This window comes from Gymnoscopelus braueri, assembly GCF_963280865.1.
Source record: "Gymnoscopelus braueri genome assembly, chromosome: 7".
Classification (NCBI taxonomy): domain Eukaryota; kingdom Metazoa; phylum Chordata; class Actinopteri; order Myctophiformes; family Myctophidae; genus Gymnoscopelus; species Gymnoscopelus braueri.
Window position 1 is genome coordinate 26,333,362 of NC_137608.1, and position 23,843 is coordinate 26,357,204.

The 23,843-nt window shown below is 41.6% G+C and overlaps 1 protein-coding gene across 3 annotated transcripts; it reads right to left on the reverse strand.

Moving 5' to 3' along the window:
- Positions 1-735: 735 nt before the first annotated feature.
- Positions 736-23,492, reverse strand: mapk4 (mitogen-activated protein kinase 4). 3 transcript variants are annotated; one of them, XM_080434280.1, is made up of 10 exons: positions 23,134-23,492; positions 19,696-21,744; positions 18,867-19,042; positions 10,067-10,211; positions 8,236-8,318; positions 7,767-7,845; positions 6,554-6,779; positions 5,528-5,693; positions 4,152-5,102; positions 736-2,100 (listed from the first exon to the last, which is right to left on the reverse strand). In XM_080434280.1, exons 2-9 carry the CDS (start codon positions 20,060-20,062, stop codon positions 4,158-4,160), a joined length of 2,187 nt encoding a protein of 728 aa, XP_080290406.1. In that variant the 5' UTR covers positions 20,063-21,744; positions 23,134-23,492; the 3' UTR covers positions 736-2,100; positions 4,152-4,157. The 3 variants fall into 3 exon arrangements, with proteins under 3 accessions (XP_080290406.1, XP_080290405.1, XP_080290404.1); XM_080434279.1 differs by having other exon boundaries at positions 736-5,102; positions 19,696-21,741; XM_080434278.1 differs by having other exon boundaries at positions 736-5,102.
- Between the last annotated feature and the right edge of the window lie 351 nt (positions 23,493-23,843).

Below are 23,843 nucleotides of genomic sequence, written 5' to 3' on the forward strand. Positions count from 1 at the left end.
TCTCCTAGGGAAACTGCATTTCAGTCTTTGTGAGATGTGTTACTAGACACCTTTACAAACACATTGGTGAAGATTTCTTTTGGTAAGGAATTCCAAGATTTTTTTAATATCCCCTGACTATAGCAGTAGCCTACCCTCTGTTACCTGTACTCCCTGTGCCTGTTAGGCTACTGTTAAAGCCCCCTAGAGCTTATAGTGTTCCATATCCTGTTTTGTCTGCTCTTTGTTTTTGTTTCATCACTTCCAATTTCACTTGTTTATTCTGTATTCTCTTTCTTGATTGGATAAAATTGGTATCCCGACCATTTATTTTCTGTTTACTTAAAAGAGCTGGAGAGACAGGGTCCCTGTCTCTACGATTAATATCAGAATATAGTAAAAAAAAAAGTTAATATAGAATTAACCTTTTAACAAAAATCTATTGGTTTTTTTAGTTTTTTATGTTAATCAAATACTGGTGATAATGGGTTGATTCACCCATAATAACTGCCAGCTTTTCCAAGTTGTTCATGCCTCACACATCATACTGAAGGTCAGGGATCGTGGTTTGATAAAACTACTACTTACACAATCCAGGCTTCGCTCACCGCAGTGTTGGCATAAACAGCTACACACCAAGACAAACAGGTTACAGGACAAACAAGTAAGTAACAAACACAATTCAATTAACCGTTTTAGCAGTCTTTTTATTACACATTTGTCAGCAAAAACAGAAACTGCAAAAGGAGATAGTATTTCAAATTTCCAGCATAAAAAAGCTCACAGTTCATCTCCCATGAAAAGCCTCCTTAAAGCATGTTAGAACAAAAGAAGAACCTATAAGATTTGACAGGTCCACAAAGTGACGCAGACAATTAAAACAATGTTTTAAGCCTTTTTCCATGCAGGAGGGAGAGACTAGTTACATTCAGCAAACTGGAAGCATCATGTGTACTGAGGCACCTTGCTTCAACCTCGAAAGTATTCAGCAACCTAAGCATGTGCATTATTTGTGTTATTCTTCATTTATATTATTGCAGTCTACTAAGATACCTGTGGAGGAAATTGTCTTGATGCCAATTGTGGGCCAGACACTTCGTGCCGTGCTATGCTTATATTTTTTTAACTCAAATCTTTGCTTCTGGGGGTTCCTGGAACAAAATATTTTGAGATTGGGCTTCGGTGACCAAATACATATAATTGTGGGGGTTCTTGACATGAAAACGTTTTGAGCACCACTAATAATGTTAGTTATATTGATAGTTGCTATATTATAGCAATGAATTTTTTCAGAAAACTGTTAGGATTTAGAAGACATTTGTAGAATCGGCCACAGGTCTTAATGGATTAAATAATTCTTAGTTCTAGTTCAGGTCTGACTGTGACTTGAGGTAAACTGTCCTGCATTCCTGCATGTGCTAGCTTCTGTACCTCAATGTGCTTTACATCTGATGTTATTAGGTAATGCTGTTAAAATAGAAGTAGCAATAGCAGTAGCAGTAACAATAGTAGTTCTCACACTGTGTTCACACTATGAGCACATCACTTAGGAAAGTGACCTGTATGATGACAGCTTGCTACAGTGTACAGTGGGCATTATGCATTATGGAAGATGAAGTCAACCATTTGACCAAGGAAAAATGTCTCCATTTTCACTTTTCATCTGCGAATGGCTCTATTAAGAAGGATAGTCCTGAGGCTGTCAGTTATCAGTTATAGTAATAAATAATGTGTAAGGTCCTGTTGTTACGAGGCTATCACATTCCCAGTGTTCTGCATGTACTTTGTATGGTCCAAGACTACTATAATACTCTTGCCTAGATACATTTGGAGAGTTATTCACTAAACTGCATTGCCAGCTTGCTCAGTTCAGATCTGATACAATATTTGGTTATCAGAAATGTTTTTGGATAAAACATTACTAATTATTATCATAACTCCATGTTTGAAATGTAAATAACATTTTCTAGAGTGAAAGAGAATTGACACCCTGTGAAAACAAAAGTGTTATTTCTTGTCAGGCCAGGTACAGAAAATGTGTTGGCAGTGGTTCTCTTTGTAGATAAGTATTTTTGGACACCTCCTTACGATGGACAGTTGCTTAGGAGAGGGACGCCGACGCTGGAATAAAAAACAAAAAACGTAGAAGTCCTGCACACACGGTCTTCACTTGCATAACACTTTATTGAAGTACAATGTTTTGGTCAAGTGAAGACAGTGTGCAGGACTACTCGTTTTTTCAACGTTGGCAGTGGTACTCTTAAATTCATTCAACAGCTGTGGCCCATTTGGCTACCAGTCTTCACAGCTACGTGAATCCAGAGTGTTAATCTAGCATTTTCACTCTTAACAATCTGGATTTGACTGTGTACTGGACCTCTAGAGTCTTATAAGGTAAAGAGGGTGTGCAATTAAAAGAATGGTGTAGGTCTGAGTGGCTGGGTATTAAGTTCAGATTAAACATGAATACAGGGATGAGATTCAAGATTACTTGGTGGTTTTTGGCACTAGCCGAGGAGTATTTTGCATCTCCTTACAATCACTATGAACTCCTATTAAAATTAGGGCTAGTCAGGTCAATTTAGCACTGACCCGATTTAAAAACTCTAGTTAAAACTAGCAAAAACCCAATACATTTGTTCTACTGTATATACATTCATCTAATTGACTTGGCGAGGAGACATCAGATATCAGAATTATTAGTATTCTGTGGGTCTACTGCCTAACAGTCTACAGTAGATAGAAAATTATTTCAAAAATATATGTTTTGTATAATGTAGCCCATATCTTTAAATTAGTTTGTAATAAGCACAGAAATATTATATTATGAAGCATGTCATTCCTTTTGCTATAAAGATCATAAAAGGGACCACATTCTCCAAAGTCTGTGATAAAATACAGTATATAATGTATTTGTTTTGCACTTAGCTGTTGATTTCAGTGCTTAACATGAACACAAACTGACTGATATCTTGCTGATCAGTACAGACTGAGGCAAATTGCATCCTTTTAGACACTATAAGAATACAGCAGATGATGACCTTGTATGGTGCAAACATCCTACCCTTGATTTGCCCTTGTGTGACTGCTTAAGTGACTGTTAATACAGCTTACTATCAAACCATAAATTAACCAACTTCACTGCTGAATAATAACTTACAATAAACCACTAAAAGTCAAAAGAAACCCACATGACGCCAGTAGTTAACATAGCATATTAACAACAGTCTTCAGAAATATACTACAACAGCATAACTTATGACAAAAACAAGTTTTGGATTTTATACAAGTTTACAGGCATATTGTAGTGCTTGTAGAGCTCAGTACTAAAGTAGTACTGTGTGTAGGAGTGTTAAAACAGTGATGAGTGAACACATTTAAGTTCAACATTGTTATGGTTACCCAGCTTTTCACTGATTACATTCAGACTAATTTCTCTGAAGCCAGAAAAAACTCCAGCTGACAATGTCACTGAATATTTGCTTAATTTCACCTCAGGAAGACTGTCTGACACTCAGAATAACATAATTGCCAGGGGAGCCTGTTTAGATGAACAGCTATACAGAACAATCAAAACCAAGCAGAGATGCCATAAACTTTCTCTCCCAAAGTTATTGTGGTGCTGTATGCAGTAGCTCCACGGTCATTATCAGTCTGAAAACTGTCAGTTGCTGACATTTTGCAATAGAATATAACAATCACTGACTGCTTCATGGCCCATCATGGTGCAAGGTAACCATCAGACATTTGCTTTGATGTATCATCACACGATCATTTACAAGCGTTACTTTATATCGTATTTGCAGCAGATAATGTATCAGGTGAAGCTTATAATAATCAGGGTATCGTGTCTAAAAGGTTTTCTTTTTAAACCCAGATATTGTTCACATCCATCCTGTTTATGAACTGAAAATACTGCCAAAATCATGTGTTCAAGTGAAGTTTGTTGACATCTGCTGTACCATTCCTACAGCGGTTGTGTCCAAAACACAGCAGCTAATGAGACTTTCAGCAGGGTAACCATCTTCAAAGACTACAGCCTAATTTGTACGTGCATGTACGCATGCCAAAAATAGCCGATCAAGTTGTGATATGTGATATTTTCATATCATGGCCCTTGCTATGTCAAGCCTACTGGCTGAATTGAATAACTTTGCTGACTCAAGGCTCACCTGACATCAAGAGTTGGGAGTCTTTGGCAGGGAAGGCCGGTGCTCTGGAAGTTTGGGCATCCTTCTCTTAACGTTCATCTGTTTAGTTTCATCCATCCGTTCCTCCTCGGTTCCTTCCCTTTTCTCCTCACGCTGCCCGCACAGTTTCAACGCGCGTGAGATGAATACGTCCAGGTCAAAGAGCCTCTCCTCCCGTTCTGCAGGCAGCGGCGACAGACGATCACGATCCAACGCCTGGAGACGGGAAGACGCGGAGGAAAGTGAAGGAGTTACTGAGGGAGGGAGGGGAGGAGAGGCGAGAGGGGAGGCCGGCTGAGCCGACTGAGCGGCAAGAGTGCAGGTGGGAGAGGAGGGAAAAAGCGAGGGAAGGGAGCTGGAGAAAGAGGTGATGGGGGGAAGAGGACTTAGTCTGCCAATATCATCGCAGTCGGCCGATGGCTGCCGAAAAACATCTTGGCAGCGCTGGAAGACCAGAGGAGGGACATCGGTAGGGGACAGAGGGAGAGGAGGAGAGGAGGTGTAGCACGAGGGCTCTGTAGGAGGGCTGGGGGAGTGGAGCCGAGACTGCGTGCTCTCCACCCAACGAGAAATCTCTTGGAATAAATCGCCAGTTTCCTCCCCCTTCTGTTGCCCCTCTTCTGCCGTCTCCGTCTTTGTCTCCTCAGGGTCGCCCTCAACGCAACCTGTGGGCTGAACAGGGACAGGTGGGCTTTTAACGTTGCGCTTCCAGTTGGACAGGTCCAAGATCAGCTTGGGTTCAGAGTAGTGCTGCGGCTTGCCCTCCCTCCACGCAATCTTATCCAGATAGGAGGGGGAGCCTACTTTGTAGTCACATGAGCGGCCACAGTCTAGCTCCCCAAAGCCCACTCCACAGGCCCGATCCAGAGAGGAGTGAGAGTTGTCCAGGAAGCGTTCCGCTGAGCTACTGTGGGAATATTTGCGTGGGTCAACCTGTGCATGGGAAAATATGGATGAAGAGAGGAAGAGTGGAGTGGAGCGTTATGTAACTGCAAGTAACAACATGACTTTAAAGTAACCATTTGTTTAAATTCACAATTTATAATTTTACAGACGGACAGAGATTTTGTACATTTATAGTCATACCTTGAGACAATAAAGGACCTTTTTTTCCCTTATCTATATTGGCCTAACTAATGCTCACTATAAAATCGTACCACTAATGGCTCTGCATGCCAGAGGTGGGCTGTTAGTGTGATTTCAGGCTATTGGTAACAACAGTCTTTCTCTTCTTGGAACATTGGCATGCTAAAATAGTAGCCACAGTTGATTAATCATCAATAATAAAAATATATATAAACAATTTATACGTTTGAAATCTAGATTGACATTTTCAAGTTTGAAAAGTGATATCTAACCTGCGCCTCCTCTAATAGTGAGGTAGAGCCAGCTCGTGGATCCCTCTGCACCTCCTCTTCTTCTGTGGTGTCTCCAAAATCAGAGGTGATGCGGGTGGGGGGCATGCAGCCACACTTTCCACTTGCCTGTTGCCAGCACAGATCTGACGACAAGCTGTCCTCATACCTGGGGAAGTCAGATTTTACACACACACACACACACACACACACACACACACACACACACACACACACACACACACACACACACACACACACACACACACACACACACACACACACACACACACACACACACACACACACACACACACACACACACACACACACACACACACACACACACACAGGAGAATTCTCTAAGACACTGGTTCTCAAACTTTTTCAAGTGAAGGATCCCCAAATTGATACGCATTTGGCCACGGACCCCCATAAGAAGATTTATGGTTTTTGTTAAAAAGGTTGCACTTTTTTTTCTTCAAAGATTTGCTCAGTTTTTTTCAAAAATAGCAGATCTACAAGCTCATAGCGTGGCATAGTGACGTGCTATGAGCTTGCATATCTGTTATTTTTGAATATCCAAAGTATACAATAAGGTTAAAGTGGTTAAAATGATTGTGACACTATATTAACATATTTTGCTGGGGACCCCCTGGAACCTCCCCAAGGACCCCTGGGGGTCCCCAGACCCCACATTGAGAACCAATGCTCTAGGACAGGGAGTTACCAAGCTTCTACAGTTAATGAGCATCTATAAAATAAAACCTCAACACAATGTTTCCTATTGCTCTCAAAAGGTACAACCGGTCCATGATGTTTTATATTGGTTTCATTAAATCTGGTCTCAGCCCTGACTCAGCATTCTTGAAAATCACAGCTAGGCATCTAAAACTTTCAAAGCGAGTTTATTCCCTCTTTGTGGATACAGTGTACATTTCTGAATAAATCTGAATAAAATACCCAATAAATGTGTTAATTACCCAGCCAACCAATGAACCAACCAAACAAATAAAGCTGTTCACCAACCTATCCCAGTGGATGCTAGAAGCCTGACTATTGCTGTTACTGTTGACGTGGCTCTGCTCAGTGAGAATAAGATCCTCCAGTTCATCCTCAATGCGGAAGGGCTGCGTCGAGGTGGGCTCGTCCAGTGGACAGGCATACTGCGTCAGGAAGGGATGGTTCAATGCTGCTTCAGCTGTCAGACGATCCATAGGGTTAAAGGTCAAGATACGTTCCAGGAAGTCCACCGCTGAGGGGAGAGGAGGGAGCGATGAAGATAGAGGGAAGTTGGAGGTGAGAAGAGAGAACATTTAAGATCTTAGCTCTCAAAGAACTTTACAGTGTTTCTATACTCTATATTCACACACTGACAGGCAGTAGGGGAAGCAGCCATGTGGGTTTAGTGTCTTAGTCAAGAACACAATGTGCCAGGAGGTGCGGGAATTGAACGAGGAACCTTCTGATTCCCAAACAATCGTTCTATCTCCTGAGCCACTGCCAGTGACTTTATTATAAACAATGACTAAGAATAAGGGGATGCACGATTAATCGGTCATCATATCGGTATCGATAATATCGGCTTTAAAAATACAATATTGGTATCGAACCGATATCAAAATAACGTATTGGTTTTAGCCTATTTATCTAATAATATTTATGTTTGAATGTGAAGCTGAAAAAGCCTTTTTGTGGTGAAGGCTGCAGATTCAATCAGTGTTTTCTGGGGAAGCCTTTAAAAGGGTCAACAAGATGGAAAATTGTTAAGTTAAAGTACTACATTTACAGTTGTAATATGTTCATCTGTAGGCCTAATAAATCAGTTTATAAGAATGCACTGTTTTTTATAAAGTCTGCATCTTCATCGATTATCACAGTTACTGTAGAACAGGTGTATGTACAGTAAACCCACACTGGAAACTAACCCTAACTACGAACATCTATTTAACCAGAATCACCACTCTTCTCTCTACGTTGTCATCCTTCTACAGTACCAATGTTACTTACTCAAAGCATTTCCCTTGAGATGCAGCTCAGAGAAAGTTCTAGTTGGCCATCCCTTCACTTTTTAACATACACTTCCTCCTTATCTTTCATCCCTCCTTTACCTGCCCTTCATCCTTTTTTTCTCCTTCTTTTCTTTTGCCAGCCCCAGGCTATCCCTATAGCGTGAGGCCTACATTAGCCCTGGGCTAAGCACAGACATGCACCTGTCCCTGCATCTCTCCCCTCCACTTACCCTGTGCCTCCACCTCGGGAAGCAGTTCAGAGAAGGTCTTCCTGACTCTCCAACCATCACTGACAAATGAAGGCATCACCTGGGGAAGGAAGGGGCAGAGCTGAGAAGATGCACATCAACCTATTCAAACACATGTAATAAATACATGTAAAAATAAAAAACAGATTATTATTATTATTATTGTATATAATTATTGTATGTATCATTCTATATAAGTAAGTTCTCTTAAGTTATACACACACACACACACACACACACACAATTATCTAATTTTTCCTACTCATGGCTCTCACAGGAGCGAAACAAACTCTTTTGGATTTTGTGTTTTTACCCTTTACTCCACACCTGTTTGAACCACCTGTCCTGCGGTCTACTGAAAAATAATAAAAAGACTGTCTCCCAAGATTGCACGGTGCACTGCCTGCCACTGAAAGTGTGATGTTGGGTAGATTTGGTATGAGGGGTTCACCTGAAGTAGGTCCTGTCTGTCTTCCTCTCTGAGCACTGGCACCGTGTCCACTATCAGCCGCATCTGCTCCAGCTCATGAGCTCCTGGGTGAAAAGACCAATCAGAGGCAAGCAGGCAAGACGCAGAGGGCCAATCACAGAAGCAGAAAGAAGGAAAAAAAAGGCCATTTAACCCGATAAGACCTGAGGCCGATTCTACGAATGACTTCTAAATCAGTAGTTATCACACTCTAAAGATTTTTCAACAAAAAAATCTAAAATAGCAGATGTACAAGCTTGCAGGGTGGCACGAAGTGACGCACCGTGAGCTTGTACCTGTATATCTGCAATTTTTGAATAACTAAAGCAAATTTTTTTTAATGGGTTAAAGTGGCTGTAAAGCAGTAATACTATATAATAATTATATATTCTCTGTTTTTCACACGCACCACAGAATAATGTGTTCTTAACCAACCAGCCAAATTTGAGTGATTAAAATAATTTTACTTGCTTGATTACTTCACAATTGAGTTAAAACATAGTGCCCAAAATGTTTACATGTTTTCAGCTATAACAATTAAACATGTATAATTTAGAATGTATGCGTTTAGAAACTAGTCATTGCATTTCCTTTACGGAGTCTTTAAATACTGCAGGTCAATTGTCTTCCCCTCCCCAGACAACTATTCCACAATCTCAGAATGCTATATAGAGTCTGGAACTACACATCCCGAAAGCCGAGAACAGAAGCTGTCATCTGTTCGTCATTTCCGTTCACGAAAATATATTTTAAAATGTCTTTATATTTTATTTTAGAATTTCCATTTCTGATAAGCAGCAAGCTAGATTTTCAATTATTTTGATTTAGATTAGACAAAACGGAAGCGGGAGGAGGCGTCACATTTGCTTTATTCATTTTCAGAGCTTTCATGCTCCAGACTGTATGAAGGAAACATTTGAAAATAGTTGGAGGCAACAGGCTGGTTCGTGAGACTATATGATCATTAGCCTACTCTGCTGTATGTAAGCTAAATCCGAACAGCAGGGGGCACTACACAAACATTTTGAACATTGGTAATAATACACACTGCAGGGGTAGGCACATAACATTCCCCATGAACAAAACCTAATGGTACATTCACCTTGTTAACTGTGGAACCCATGAACAAAATCTATGGTACATTCACCGTGTTAACTGTGGAATTAAAATATAGTGAGGGAAAGCTGTTTCGAAACGGATGGAGAGGTCAGTCTAGTGTCTGACAGGGAGAACTGGCTTGAGACAGCAAAATTCTGTCAATGACTGGTCATTGTTATTCTGGTCAGGAAAAGAAAAAGGCTGCAGAAAAATAACAGTTTTTTCTGAAGGGCACTCAATGGAAACAAACAATCCTTTCACTTCATGTTGCAGTTATTTGAAGATCTGCTGTGGGGGGGGGGGGGTCATGTTTCAACTCATTCAAACAATTTTATGCACTTAAAGTGAGTAATTATTCACTTGAGGATGGTGTGGGTTTCTGCAAGTCACTTGATTATGATGATTATATGTACAACACAATAACACAATATTAGTTTTTTAAAATAATTTTAGCATTGGCTAATACAAAATAGCAGATCTACAAGCTCACAGCTTGTACATCTGCTATTTTTGAACATTTTTGAAAAATCTTGAAAGTGTTTGAAAAAGGTTGAAAATTTTAAATTACGAAATGATTTGAAAACTAATTTAGAAGGCATTTGTAGAATCGGCCTCAGGTCTTAATGGGTTACGTAATCTTATCATATGAAAAAATCAATAAATGTTTGACCATATTCCAGTTTAATGATCACAATACAGTAGATTTCAGTTGCACCTGCAAACAGCATGCGTCCCGTGAGCATCTCAGCCAGGATGCAGCCAGCAGCCCACATGTCTATGGCCTTGGTGTAGTTGTTGGGGGAGAGGAGGAGGCGGGGGGAGCGATACCATTTAGTTACCAGACCCTCAGACAAATAGCCCTGGAAAAACAGAGGCAGGCAGTCAGAACAAAAGGAGAAAGAGAGACAGAGAGAGAGAGAGAGGGAGGGTTGAGGTAGAGGCTAGGAGATTTACTGATAACAAGTGATGAGAATTTGGCAGATCTTGAAGGTGATGCTACCGTCTAAAAATAGTCACACAGAGACAGACAGACAGATAGAGAGACAGACACACACACACACACACACACACACACACACACACACACACACACTACTGTCTGGCCTCCTCTTTGTGTTTTGTACATCTGGCCTGCACTATATCTAATATACAACTCAAATGATCCCCTATCACCTCTCCACCCCCTCCGGCCTTTCAACCTCTCAATTCCTGCACTAAAAGTAACTAAGAGCATTTACTCAAGTACTGTACTTAAAGGTAGGGTAAGTGATTTGCAATTATTCAAATAATTGCAAAATGGGTCTATGTTCTGATAGTGCTCGTTACTATAGAGTGTCCTGTCCATATAAGGAGTCTCCATGTCTCTCCAGCTCTTTATTAAACAGAAAATGCATTTTCGTTTCAGTTTCAGTTTCATTTCCAATTTTATCCAATCAGGATAGAGAACTCAATCAGGATATAGATTAAACAAGTGAAATTGGAAGTGATGACACTAAGAAATGAGCAGGCAAAATTTGAACAGGAACACTATAAAAATTAAGCTTAAAAATTGGTACTTTCTCCTGATTGGCTGAGATTTTGACACCTACCAGAAAATGTATTTTCTGTTTATTACAGAGCTGGAGAGACGGGGAGACTCCTGTTACTGAACAAACACTCTATAGCAATGATTACTATCAGAATATAGTGCTTTAACCTTTAAAAAAAATACTTTTTGTTTTAACCCAAAAATATCACTTACCCTACCTTTAAGTACAACTTTGAGGTACTTTTACTTTACTTGACTATTCCCATTTTTATCCCTCGTTTCCTCTGCTCTCCATTTTCTTATTCTCCGTCACCACACCTGCTCTCTCTTTCTGTCCCCTAGTCACCTGCATGTCTGCTCTGTCCCTCTGTGTTTTCCAAGCACCCCGGCCTGTCTCCTCCTCCCTCGTTCTCCACAGTGTGCCAGGAGATGACGGAGCAGAGACTACTGTTCAATGTTTGATGAGGATCAGACAAAAGTACCTCCGTCACTCCGTCCTCCTTCACCTCCATCCTATAGAGCGTGCCAAAAATCCTGAAGGGGGCGTCAACAAGTGTCTTTTGGTAGCGGCGGACATCTTTGAGGGGTAAAAACCAGGTTGACTTAACATTGCCCAATGCCACGCCCCCCCCGTGGTGACGACACGTTGGCACGCTCTATAACTCCTCCCTTGGCTCCATCCTACCCACAGCCCTACCCTTCCATCCGTCACTCTCCCTTCTCTCTCTTACCCAGCCATTACTTCTTTCCTTTCTTCCTCTCTCTCTCTCTCTCTCGTTCTCCTTCTATCACAGTTCTCCTTCAGCTCACCCTGGGCTCCTCTGCGCCTCCCTCTTCCAGTGGTAGAAAGTAAGTAGTAAGTACATTTACTTAAGTACTGTACTTAAGTACCCCTAGTCTCCGTGGTTTGAGGTATTTGTACTTTACTTGAGTATTATCAATTTCCAGTACTTTTACTTATACTGCACTACATCTCAGAGGCAAATATTGTACTTTTACTCCACTACAATTATTGAAAACTTTAGTTACTAGTTACTTTGTAGATTTTGATTATTATTACAAAACATACATTTACCACTTCAGCCCTATATACATTTCGGCCATTTGAAAATAGACGATCTACAAGGTCACAAAGCGACACATTGTGAGCTTGTAGATCTGCTATTTTCAAAAGATTTTTATACATTTGAAAACTTGAAATGGGACATTCTGCATAATGAGTACTTTTACTTTTGGTACTTTAAGCACATTTTGATGGCAATACTTTTGTACTTTTATTCAAGTACATTTTGAATTCCAGACTTTTCCTTGTAACAGAGTATTTCTATATTGCAGTATTGATACTTTTACTTAAGTAAAAAAAATTAGTACTTTTACCACCACTGCCCTTTTTTAGGCTCCTGTTCCCTTGTTCTTTTCTCACTTGTGTTTACAATTCCTGTTCTCCTCCCCTGCACTCTTCTTCACCCCATTCCCTCCCTCGCTATTTTCACCTCCCTCCCCACATCTGCTCCTAATCTCACACCTCCGTCTCAGCCACCCTCTCTTCCTGCCACTTCTCATGCGGTTCATTTTCACCCCCTACCCGTCCTCCCTCCTTCTCTCTCTCCCTTCTCACACCTCACTCTGTCTCTTCCCTTAACTCTCTATAAGAGCTGTCACGATCAGGACATTTTACGTGACGATTAATTGTCATACAAATAATTGCGATTAACGATTTAATTGTATTTTTTTTGCCATTGAACATTAACTAAAAACACATAAATAAATAAAATAAAAAATGTAGGCTTTGTAAACAAAAATGACAAATAACAAAGAACCAACTGATATATTGAATAGTTTTATACTGGAAATAGCAGATCTACAAGCTCACAACACATCACATTGTGACACGTGAGCTTGTAGATCTGCTATTTCCACAATTTTAGTTTGAAAATGTATGCAAATGTTTCCACATGGAAACGATTATGACGATTATGCAAAATAATTACGAAAAGGATAAGAATAATTCCTTTAACAGGTCCGTTCATGAAAGTCCTTGCGGTCTTGTTTCCAATGAGGGCCTGTGAGCAATTAGGGGTTAAGAGTCTTGCTCAGGGACAAATTTCATTTCATCGACACATTTGCTGGCCTGGCCTGGAATCGTACCTGGGGCAACCAGGGCCTCTGGCTCCCTAGGCGGGCTCACTAACCACTCAGCTATGGCCGCCCCCCTTAATCATCTATTTTCATAACTAGAGCGTTCAGGCTGCTATGCGGCCATCACACCTACGTTGCACCGCCGATCTGACTGATATGCCCATAGATAGATCTCTGTATCTGTCAGTCCTTGAGATCCCTGATGTCATCAGTATATGGCTGTATATGGGCATGGCCCCTTTTGTGCCCATATATGGCGCTGACTGATTTGTTTGACGAAACATTGAGGTTAGACAACACGCTCCATATTTGGGCGTAGCTGCATTGGGAACTCCTTATATGGTTATGGCTGAGTCATGGTGACATGAGGGTGACGTCAGAGGTCCGCCCGCCGGCCGGCTGGTCCTCCCTTTAGCCAATTTCAATAAAGGAGGCCTAATCTATATCTCTCCCGTCTTTGTCCCGTCCTCTCTTTTCTTCAAGGCATGAATAATTTCTAGGCAGAGACAGGGCTGTCTCAGCAGGTGACAGGGTGGATTCACACAGTTACACACACACAAATTCAACACAAAAGTACACACTCCGAGCTCAGATCAACATAAGAGTCCAAATAACCCCAACTCACATTACAAATGTTCTCTCAACACAGTACAACCCTGCATGTCAATCTTTACACTTCCAGAGTTAAATTAACACTTTTTATTTTGATTTTACTGTACTGTCCTTCCTCTCCCCTCTTTGTGCTCTCTTGTTTCCTACACCCCCCCCCCCTTCACCAACCAGTGTAAATGTTTGCCAGAATTCAGAGCTGCACTTCCAGTCAGACATTACGATTAAATAGCTAAAGGCTATACTGCATGCACATACTGTCGTCATAGCACCGTGACAATGGTGATTAATAGAACAGCTGTTTGAGATTGTATATGCAAATCAATATTATTTTATATTTATTTAACATTTTATAAATCACCTTGGGTAGATCTGCTGTCAAAGGACCATGTCCTCATTTGTCTTAGTGAGCGTTCTCCAGCTCTTTAGATTTGTTCATGCTCATAAATCTAGACTGTATCATGAAAAAGATATTAGAGTATAATTAAGAGTAGAGATCCAGAGGATGTATTTGGCATTCAACACCCTAAGTGAGCAATTTAGTTTTTGCCGTTTTTTCACTTATTTGTCCAATGTAGTTAGAATATAAAGCCAATAACTTGGACCAACAGTATTTTCTTCATAGCCGATGTGTTATTTTTTTCTAATCTCAGTCCGTTTGGAAGACAATAGCATACATCACCTCATAATGCTTGCCTTTAGTTTACATTATAGGAGCTGTTTACACATACAGTATATATAGAACCCAAACATCTGCACAAATAGTATAGCACTATACTTCACTCATCATGTCAGATGATCATCTCACACAGCCACAGCCAAAACGCGCGCACACACACACACACACACACATGCAAACCCACGAACGTACGCAAGTGTAATGGAAACATGATGGTGATGAACTGATTAGCACAGGTGCTGCAGGCTGAGTACACATTCAAGTGTGGCATGAAAGACATCACGGGTGGATACCTTCTACCAAAACACTGCCTGTGAACCAGTGGAAGCAGCACGTGTCTCAGATGTCGAGGGCACTCGAAGGATGATGAATTACCTAAGTCTGCACTGAAGAGATACACTTGCTACATGCAGGACCACACCAAGATATTAAATAGGTTTTAAATGTATAATATTGTAGCATCTCTCTGTCCTCTCTAATATTTTATAAGATAAGATAAGATCAAATAAGATAAGATACATATTTGTTGATCCCCAGAGGGAAATTCGGGTGTCATAGCAGCAACAGCAGTGACAAAATAATATAGGAGAGGTGCACAGTGAAAGACAAAAGTAAAAGTCCAGAACATGATGAACCATGATGGGAGTTCGGGGTGGCGCAGGCCAGGGTAAAGTATCACCACGGAGACTAGGGGTTTGAAACCTCTGTGGTAATTCCAACTAGCACAGTTGGTGGTGTTCAGGGGAGGGAAGCTGAGCGGAGAGCTTAATCTTAATCTTCTTCAACAGGTTAGTCAGGGTCCCTGTTCAGTGGGGTGTGGAACTAGGAAGAATGGCTTTCGCGTGCGTTACATCCAAGTGAAATAAAGGTGAAAAGAAGTGGCCTTGACATCACACATATCACAGAGGAGACACGTGGTTGCCTGTGTTCTCCCTAGGACCAACAGTGGGAGTTAGCAGTGACAAGGGAGTGAAGGGACTAGTATACACTTGGCAACTGGCATAACGACTAAATTGGGAGAAAAAGACAAAACAATTGTCAGAAGAACCAAATCAAGACGACTGACCTGCACTGGATCTCTGAATGAACATATGTACAGTCTATCAATAAATATGCATTTACAGTGAATATCCAGTATAAATGAATATAGGCCTACATCTATCTCTATACAGCTATCATCACCAGTGAATAAATACCATGTTTAGTCCATCAGAAATGACTGTATGACTGTACAATCTATCAACAGTCATGAGTTCAAATGAGTTAATGTTGAGTTATAGGTACAGTCCCTCAACTGTTATTAACAGGCATCTGTCAAAGTTCGACACATCTTAGTAGTCCATATGCAAGTGCACCAGAGTCCATGCATGACTCAGCAGTCAAAAGTCAGTGGGTTAAGTTCTCATATGGGGGTCAAGTTTGGTCATGGAGCCTAATGGCTACAAGCCCAAATGACTGGCCAAGGCTCTTTGTGGTGTGCCAAGGAGGTAGAATATTAAGCCATTAAGTCATGTCTCTCTTTCATTCTCCCACTACAGTCCCTCTCTCTCTCCCTTCCCCTCTGTTGTTCTGCCCATTTCTGTCTCTTTCCCTTTCTTTATTTTCTTTCACGTATGAATCACCATTTTGTCATTGCAGTTCAACCCTGAACATTCTGACACACACACACACACACACACACACACACACACACACACACACACACACACACACACACACACACACACACACACACACACACACACACACACACACACACACACACACACACACACACACACACACACACACACACACACACACACACACACACACACAACAAGGGGACCCCATTTGTAAATGAACTCTGGATTTTACAGTGCAGGCAGGTACACAAAGTGAGAAACATTTCTCTCTCTTGTGCTTTGAGGAACAGTGCGGTGGTGGAGAGAAAGGGGAGAGAAAATCAGAGGGTGAATCAAAGAAAACAGTATTCATGTTCTCTCTCTCTGTTCTTCCACAAAGCTGGTAGTTTTCTGCAGGAGCTGGTATCAGTCCACTGTTTGCTGTAGAAGACAGACAAGAGACACATAGCTTTGGCTGGCTCTGTTGTTATTGCCCTCTTCTGGTCTGTAGGACATTTTGTTTCTGCCGTCCTGCACAATCCGGCTGTCCTGCTGTCCTCTGCCTGTCTGTCTGTCTGTCCACCGTCTGTCCTCTGTCTGTCCTCTGTGTGTCTGTCTCTCTCCCTTTATTTCTTAGATACTTTGGATACTTTCTCTCTTTTCCCCAGCCAAATTTGCCACCCCCCCCTCCCCTTCCCCCTTCATCTTTCTTCCTGGCTTTTTCTCACCCTGTCTTTCCACCCTCTTTTTGCGCTTTCCAAGGTCGACCTTTTTTTTTTTACCTCGAAACTTTCTCACATTCTCTCATCCTTCTCTCTCCCTCTCTGCATCTGACTGAACTCCCACTCACAACCCCTATGTCTGCACCCCACTGATGCCTTGTTCCGTGTTCACAGCTGACAAAGATACCCTTTCATTGGAACACACACACACACACACACACACACACACACACACACACAAGCCGTAGCTCTGGGATCCAGCACAATGAGGCAGTAAATTGTCACATTCATCTCTCAGACTCCCTGGTCCACCAACCATGGTCAGTGTAATCACTGGCTTTGATTAGTCCCTAACCTGATACCAGGGTTGGGGCTTTAATAGCAGGGTTTGCCATGGAAAACCGCCTTATTATAAATAACACAAGCCAGCAGGAACAGCCCTGTCTGGTTTTCAACTTTCTTCATTTCAAGGACCCACTGTTTGATATTGCATGAATCCACGGATCCCTATTTGATACAGTCTTTATCTCTTGGACCCCAATCCACACTGTAAAGTCTGTTATTTTGAGTGCATACATTAAAGCAAATGAACCCGTAAGGGTCCATTTGGACACTGTCTGAGTTACAGATGAGGTCCCTAACAATAATTAATTTATCTGGTAACCCCTCAAGGACCCATAGGGGTTCCTCGACCTCATGTTGAGAACCAAATGGTGTAATGTAGATGTGTACTTGGATGAACCGACTGCACTGTTATAAGGTGTATCAAACACACAAAAAAATAAAACTTTTAGAAATGTAGGGGTCCTTGAGGGTGTTCCAGGGGGTCCCCAACCAAAGGAGTTTATATAGCTTTAAACCTATTTTATACTTTGGCTATTCACATATAGCCTTATTGATCAGTTATTTTTTTTTACATTGTTTTAAAAGTCTTGAAAATTTGGAATCATTTAGAAATGTTTTAACACAAATCTTCTCTTATGGGGGGTCCCTGTCACAAAATCTTTTCAGATGGGGGTTCTTGACATGAAAATGTTTGAGAACAGCTGCACTACCATACCAGGCCAACTATTTCTCTGCTGATACCTGATAACCACACGAGGCCAGGTCCCAGGAAGGCACTATCTGGACAGTGATAACAGCTCGCCCTCCATGAAAGGGAGAAACTATGTTTACAATCCTTTTTCTATTCAGTTTTCGGGGGTGACTTCTGAAATGAAAAGTAAGTTGAGGAATTTTTAAGAATTCTTCAACTGACCATACTCAAAATTACAGGTACATTGTCATCATATCCAAATAAATTGTGCTTAAACAGGCACAGGAACTGACACAAAGAATAGGAATTTAACCCATTCAATCCGGGAACTACAAATGTCTTCTAAATCATAACAGTTTTCTGAAAACCGTATGTTGCTATAATATCAGTGGTTCTCAAACCTTTTCATGTCAAGGACCCCCAAAATGATATGTATTTGGTCACGGACCCCCATCTCAAAATATTTTGTTCCAGGGACCCCCCAGAAGCCGCTTAAAAATATAGATATTCAAAGATTTGCACACATTTCGTGATTTTTCAAAAATAGCAGATCTACAAGCTACGAGCTTGTAAATAATGGCTATAGCTAAAAACAGGTGCGTTACCGGATTGAATGGGTACCGTTAAGCAGCATAAATACGTGTGTGTGATAAGCTAACACAGGATGTCCATCTGTCCCATCCCTGCGACACCCTAGTGTCCTAAACTCTTCTCCCTCCTGGCGCCCAAGCTGTGGAATGACCTCCGCTCCCTCTGACCAAGATGGCGCCAAGTACTGCTGCTCGGTTTTGCGCTCCCCTTGAACCCTCAGTCAGGAATGCAGACCAACACCCCATTTTCCCGCCGCGGTCTGAAAACTCACCTCTTCAGATATCTATCTCACCCCCTAGCAATCCTCATTCCTTCTATCGCTTCTTTTGATAGATGCTAGTTCAACTGTGCAGATGTACCATATGTTGATTCACATGATGTTATTTTAGATAGACATATACTGACCACAAATGCTATGAACGTGATTTAGATAGCATGTTGTTTAGACAGATGCTATGTTGTTGACTGAGGTTCATGCCATTTACTCTGACCTTGCACTTTGTATGTCGCTCTGGATAAGAGCATCTGCTAAATGTCGACATTTGAATTGTAAATTGTGTGTGTTTGCTTGTGTGAGCATGCAGAGTGTGTTTTGGTGTATTAGTACCTTATGTGAATAGTGAGGATCAACGATCCTGGCCAGCCCAAAGTCTCCAATCTTGAGCAGCAGTTGGTCCGTATTGATGAAGATGTTAGCTGGCTTTAGGTCTCTGTGCAGAACATTTGCAGAGTGGATGAACTTAAGTCCTCGCAGCAGCTGGTAGAATAGTAATGTAGCATGACCTGTCAACAGTGGTAATAAGATCAAAGACAATCTAGCTCATCATGAGAACCCCAAATTACATTGTATGAGTTCTAAAGTGAATGTCTCCTCTCCTTCTCCGTTAGCAGCTTGAGGGCAGATCTCTTTATTCTGTTTCCTTTTTTGCTTGTTTAGGATGTGTCAACATAGCGATAGCAGGGTTTGCATTGTAAAAAAAAAGGGAATTTTCAACGTAAGCACTATCTTCAAGCTCACATAGATCGGCTATTCTCGTGTGACACCATTATTGATTTAAAATTCATGCATACATTCCCCCCATCCTCCCAGCAAATTGAACCCTGGCGACAGCTTTCATACCACTGAATACTGGTCTGTTTCACTCCAGTGCTTACAGTAGATTGACCATATTCACAAATGGCTGATCTGCGAATATGGTCAAATAAAGAATTAAACCTCATTGCAATGAGGACATAAAACAAACTGTTAACCTCTACAGCCTTTACTTATCAGTTATTTTATCAAAGACTCAGACAATTAATGAGAACATACTTTAACAAATCCAATGAATCACAATAAACAGTAGAGAGATGACATAGTTTCAGGGATAACCATACTGCATTCTAGACTAAATTGTATTTGTAATAGATTATTACTCTCCCTCTTTTCCATGTACCTGTGGGTAGCGGTCCTTGTTCTAACAAGCGTGCCAGATCTGTTTCCATACACTCCTGGACAATGTACAGTGCACTGAGGTGGGTTGGGTCTCGGGGGAGGGGCTTTCCATACGGCGCCAGAACTTCATGGACCCGGACAACGTTCTCGTGGTAGAGCCGCTGGGTGATTTTGACCTCCCTCAGGGCATGCTTCACTGAAATAGCATCCTGCATTGCCAGCTTTTTAACAGCTACGCGCTGCCCCGTACGTTGATCCGCTGCTGATAGGACCAGGCCTGTGACACCTGTGCCAAGAGGTCGAAGGTCAGTGAAGCGGCCGCCAAGGTCAAAGCCAGGTAGGAAGAGCAGAGGGTCATGTCCGGCCATGGTAGCGTGAGCAGATAGGGTACCCTTGTGGCGATAAATGAACGATGAAGTGATCCCAAAAACCTCCAGCTTTTTGAATAGCTTCTGGTCTTAGGATTTCAGTGTGACATATTTTTCAAAGAGCACCAGAATTTCAATTAGCGGATCAATCAGAAGTCAAACAAAAGGCTGACACATCAAGATGACCTAGGATTAATTTGGTATCGGTTATAAAGGGTTTCTGAAATCAGGTTGTCCAGAAAGCAAATGTGAAGGTCTATGATGTATAGGATATTCACACTGAGAGCAAGTCTTTCTGCAGTGCCAAAGGTTAGAACAGCAGCAACCTTTCTGAGACTATACAAGTCTAAATTGATGTGAAGGGGTGTTCTTTGGCCGACTGAAAAATGCAAGGGAGAGCTTCATTTCAGAGTGTTTAGGCAGTAGACTAATAAACAAATCACTTCCTTCGGGTCCAAGTGAAACAATCTACAAGCAAAGTCTCCACTTCCAGTCTACTTCTCAACTTCATGCTGTGGGCATGTGCTCACTTTTACTGGGCCCTCCGTCTCACCATAATTGCCCTTTTTCCATTTAGACTTCCAAAAAATGTGGGAAAACCAGGTACTCAAGGCTACATTATTAACACCCTGTCTAAGACAAGGGGGTTCCTCACACACAGGAGATCAAAGGGGTTCTCAGAAAGGATCGAAATAAATAAAACTAAGTGGGCAGAATTCAAACATTTGGTTACGTCAGTGATCTCGCATGTGTGGGTTTAGTCATGTGTCAGTAAAGCATATTTAGCTAAAGAAATACAACAGCATGAAAGACAACTTTGCCTTCTTTTGTTTTGAACATTGTCCTTTTGATGACAATAACACTGATGATTATGTTTTGGGGTTTCTGAGCTTTATCATGTCACAAGGCCCTTGTTCGTTGGTAGGCTAAATGCACTATCCAGTAGTAGACTTGCAGTTCCAATCTCCATATCTTCTCTCATTGTGGATGATAGTGATCGCATTAACAGCCGTATGATTACAGTAACAGAGCTTCGCCAGGGCAGGGGTATCCATAGCAACAGACCTCTGTGCGTTCTGATCCCACCATTACATGTGTAGATGCATGGCAGGACAGCAGGAGGACATTCCACTCCACTGGCTCTCTCTTTCAATCTCCGCTGTATCTCTCTCACACTCACTTTCTCCCCTTTTGTCCAAAGTCTCTAATCCCCATTGACCAATCAGAGCTCTCGGTGGTCAGGGAGGTGGAGATAACTGACTTAAATTCACTGAGAGTGCTGTGGCCCCTCCTCCTCCATTCAGTCAGCAATTCATCCTGGATGACATCCACTTTCAGAGAGTTGTCAAATCCCAGACCTGTGATGTTGAGATAATGTGTGTGTGTGTGTGTGTGTGTGTGTGTGTGTGTGTGTGTGTGTGTGTGTGTGTGTGTGTGTGTGTGTGTGTGTGTGTGTGTGTGTGTGTGTGTGTGTGTGTGTGTGTGTGTGTGTGTGTGTGTATGTGTGTGTGTGTGTGTGTGTGTGTGTGTGCGAGAGACAGAGGGCGAGTAATCCCTCAGTAATCTCCTTCCTGTTGCCTTCTCATGGATGTTGGGATTTCAACATGCCCTGTGGTCGCTGAGGAGGAGATATTGCTATGAGCAGCGTTACATTGTCATTCACATGCCTGCTGCTACCACTGCTGCTGGGGAGAGAGAGAGACACACAGAGGACTTTAATGAGCAGGGATGAGCAGAGAACGAAACTAGAAGATGGGGTCATCTGGTAGAGAGGCAGACGCAAAGAATAGAAAAGCAATTTACACACAAACAAGAGTTGTGTGTGTACAATACAATACATTGTATGTTCATATGTCATGATAATGCAGCAGGAAATTACATAACATCAAAGTGCACGGCTGCACACTAATCCCAACCAGCAACATAAGTCTAGTCTAATAGAAGGAATAATCACATTATTCGCACGTGGCTATTATCTATGTTAGATAATAGCTGTCTGGATCACCCCTGGATCAAATGGATGTATTGGTGGCAAAGCTTTTTCATTCATTACAAGCACAGGCTGAGTGTCTGTGTGTGTCTGAGAGATGGAGATAGAGAGATGGGGAAAGAGACCGACAAAGATGTGTATTTTCAAACTCATGTCCTTTTTTTCCAGAGCATGTCTGCCAGTGAGTGTAAAGTGAGAACGAGAGAGAGAGACTGAGACTGTTGCTGACAGTTGTGCGGGGTGCTGCAGCACTGAGCTAACTTTATAAATAATGTATAACCACTGGATATGGGCTTGGATTGCAGTCTCCCTGCGTGTGAATTCACTACTTCTTATGCAACACGAATACAAACTGTGTAATCTCGTTTTGTAATTATTTTTTGCTATTTTGTGTTTGTTTGTGAAATAATTACCAAATAGCCCAAAGGGTAAAAATCATCATGCAATGATGTGATTGGAAATATATATACAGGTCAATAAGAAAACTCATTAAATAATGTGGGGTAACTATATCAATTATTTCTTTTATTTTTCAAACATTTGAACAACATAATTGTAATTAACCACTTAAACCCCAGCATCCCATCCGTATTGTGGGGAAAGCTTTCACTGAAAATAGCAGATCGACAAGCTCACAAGCTTGTCGATCTGCTATTTTCAGAGAAAGCTTTCCCAACAATAACCCAAAACAGAACAAAAAAAAACACTAGTATTGAGCCCTGTGGGACTCCGGAGGTTACTCATAATGGGGTTTAAGTGGTTCAGATAGGCTATGGCTGGGAATAGGCTACATCCACCTGTATACAATGCTTTATGCAGAGCCTTTGTGTGCCAACATACGCCCGTGTGGCGGAACAAAAACATTGTGCCGCTATAATAGCCAGATAAAGATAGATAGAACATTCAATCAAACATCCCTGTAACAATTTCTGGGAGTCCAGAAACAAAACGGATCAAATGAGTCTTCATTTGGTCTTCTTACATCCTTATCTCTGTCTCAATCTATTTTAGCCTATCGGTCTAACCATTGAGGGGGGAAAACTACAAAGAGGTACAACAGTACAAGATAACAAGGACTCACCGCCGGAGCATTATGCCGCAGCCTGCCGTCAGAAAGAGATCTGAACGATGATAAATAGTAGTCCTCGCTTCCATCAAACAAAGTAACACATCACGTTAGTCATTCACATCATGATCAGCGGGATAACAATGCTGGGGCGATACACCGGAGATAGGCACGTCTGCCCTGGTGAGGACTGTGGGGCGAGTCGGTGTGGAAGCTTCACTCAGTGCTTCTTAACGCTGGAGATCTGTTTTATCCTGATCTGAGATGAAAGAGAGAGAGACCACTCTCTGGCAGATGGGAAACTAACTGCTGCTTTGCTTCCATCAGTCGGTGAACTGACTGACTGACCGAGGCTTTTAAACTGACTGCACCACCACCACCGACACCACGAACGATTGAAGTACCACTCTCTCTCCAGTCTCTATTCAGTCTGTGAGTATTCTCTTTCTGAACAGTGTTGCCAGATTGTGTGAGAGAAATAAGCAACCAGGTCTATGAAAACAAGCCCCAAAGAAGCCACTAGAGCCACATGAGCACTTTATTGGCTATTTGAAAATAGCTCTCAACGTTGTGAGCTTGTAGATCTGCTATTTTCAAAAAGATCTTGAAAAGAAAAAGTGAAATATTTGGAATATATTTGAAAGTTACATTTTTTTCAAGATGGGGGTCTGAAGAGAATAATTTGGGTGTCCTTCTTGACAAGCAAATGTTTGAAAACTGGTTTA

Coding starts and splice junctions, on each gene's coding strand:
- mapk4 (XM_080434279.1), bottom strand. CDS start 20,062: ATGGCCGGACATGACCCTCTGCTCTTCCTACCTGGCTTTGACCTTGGC. Junction 19,043..19,695: donor ACAAGGACCGCTACCCACAG/GTACATGGAAAA, acceptor CACTGTTGACAG/GTCATGCTACATTACTATTC. Junction 6,780..7,766: donor TCCCGAGGTGGAGGCACAGG/GTAAGTGGAGGG, acceptor CTCTCCCCTCAG/CGGTGGACTTCCTGGAACGT.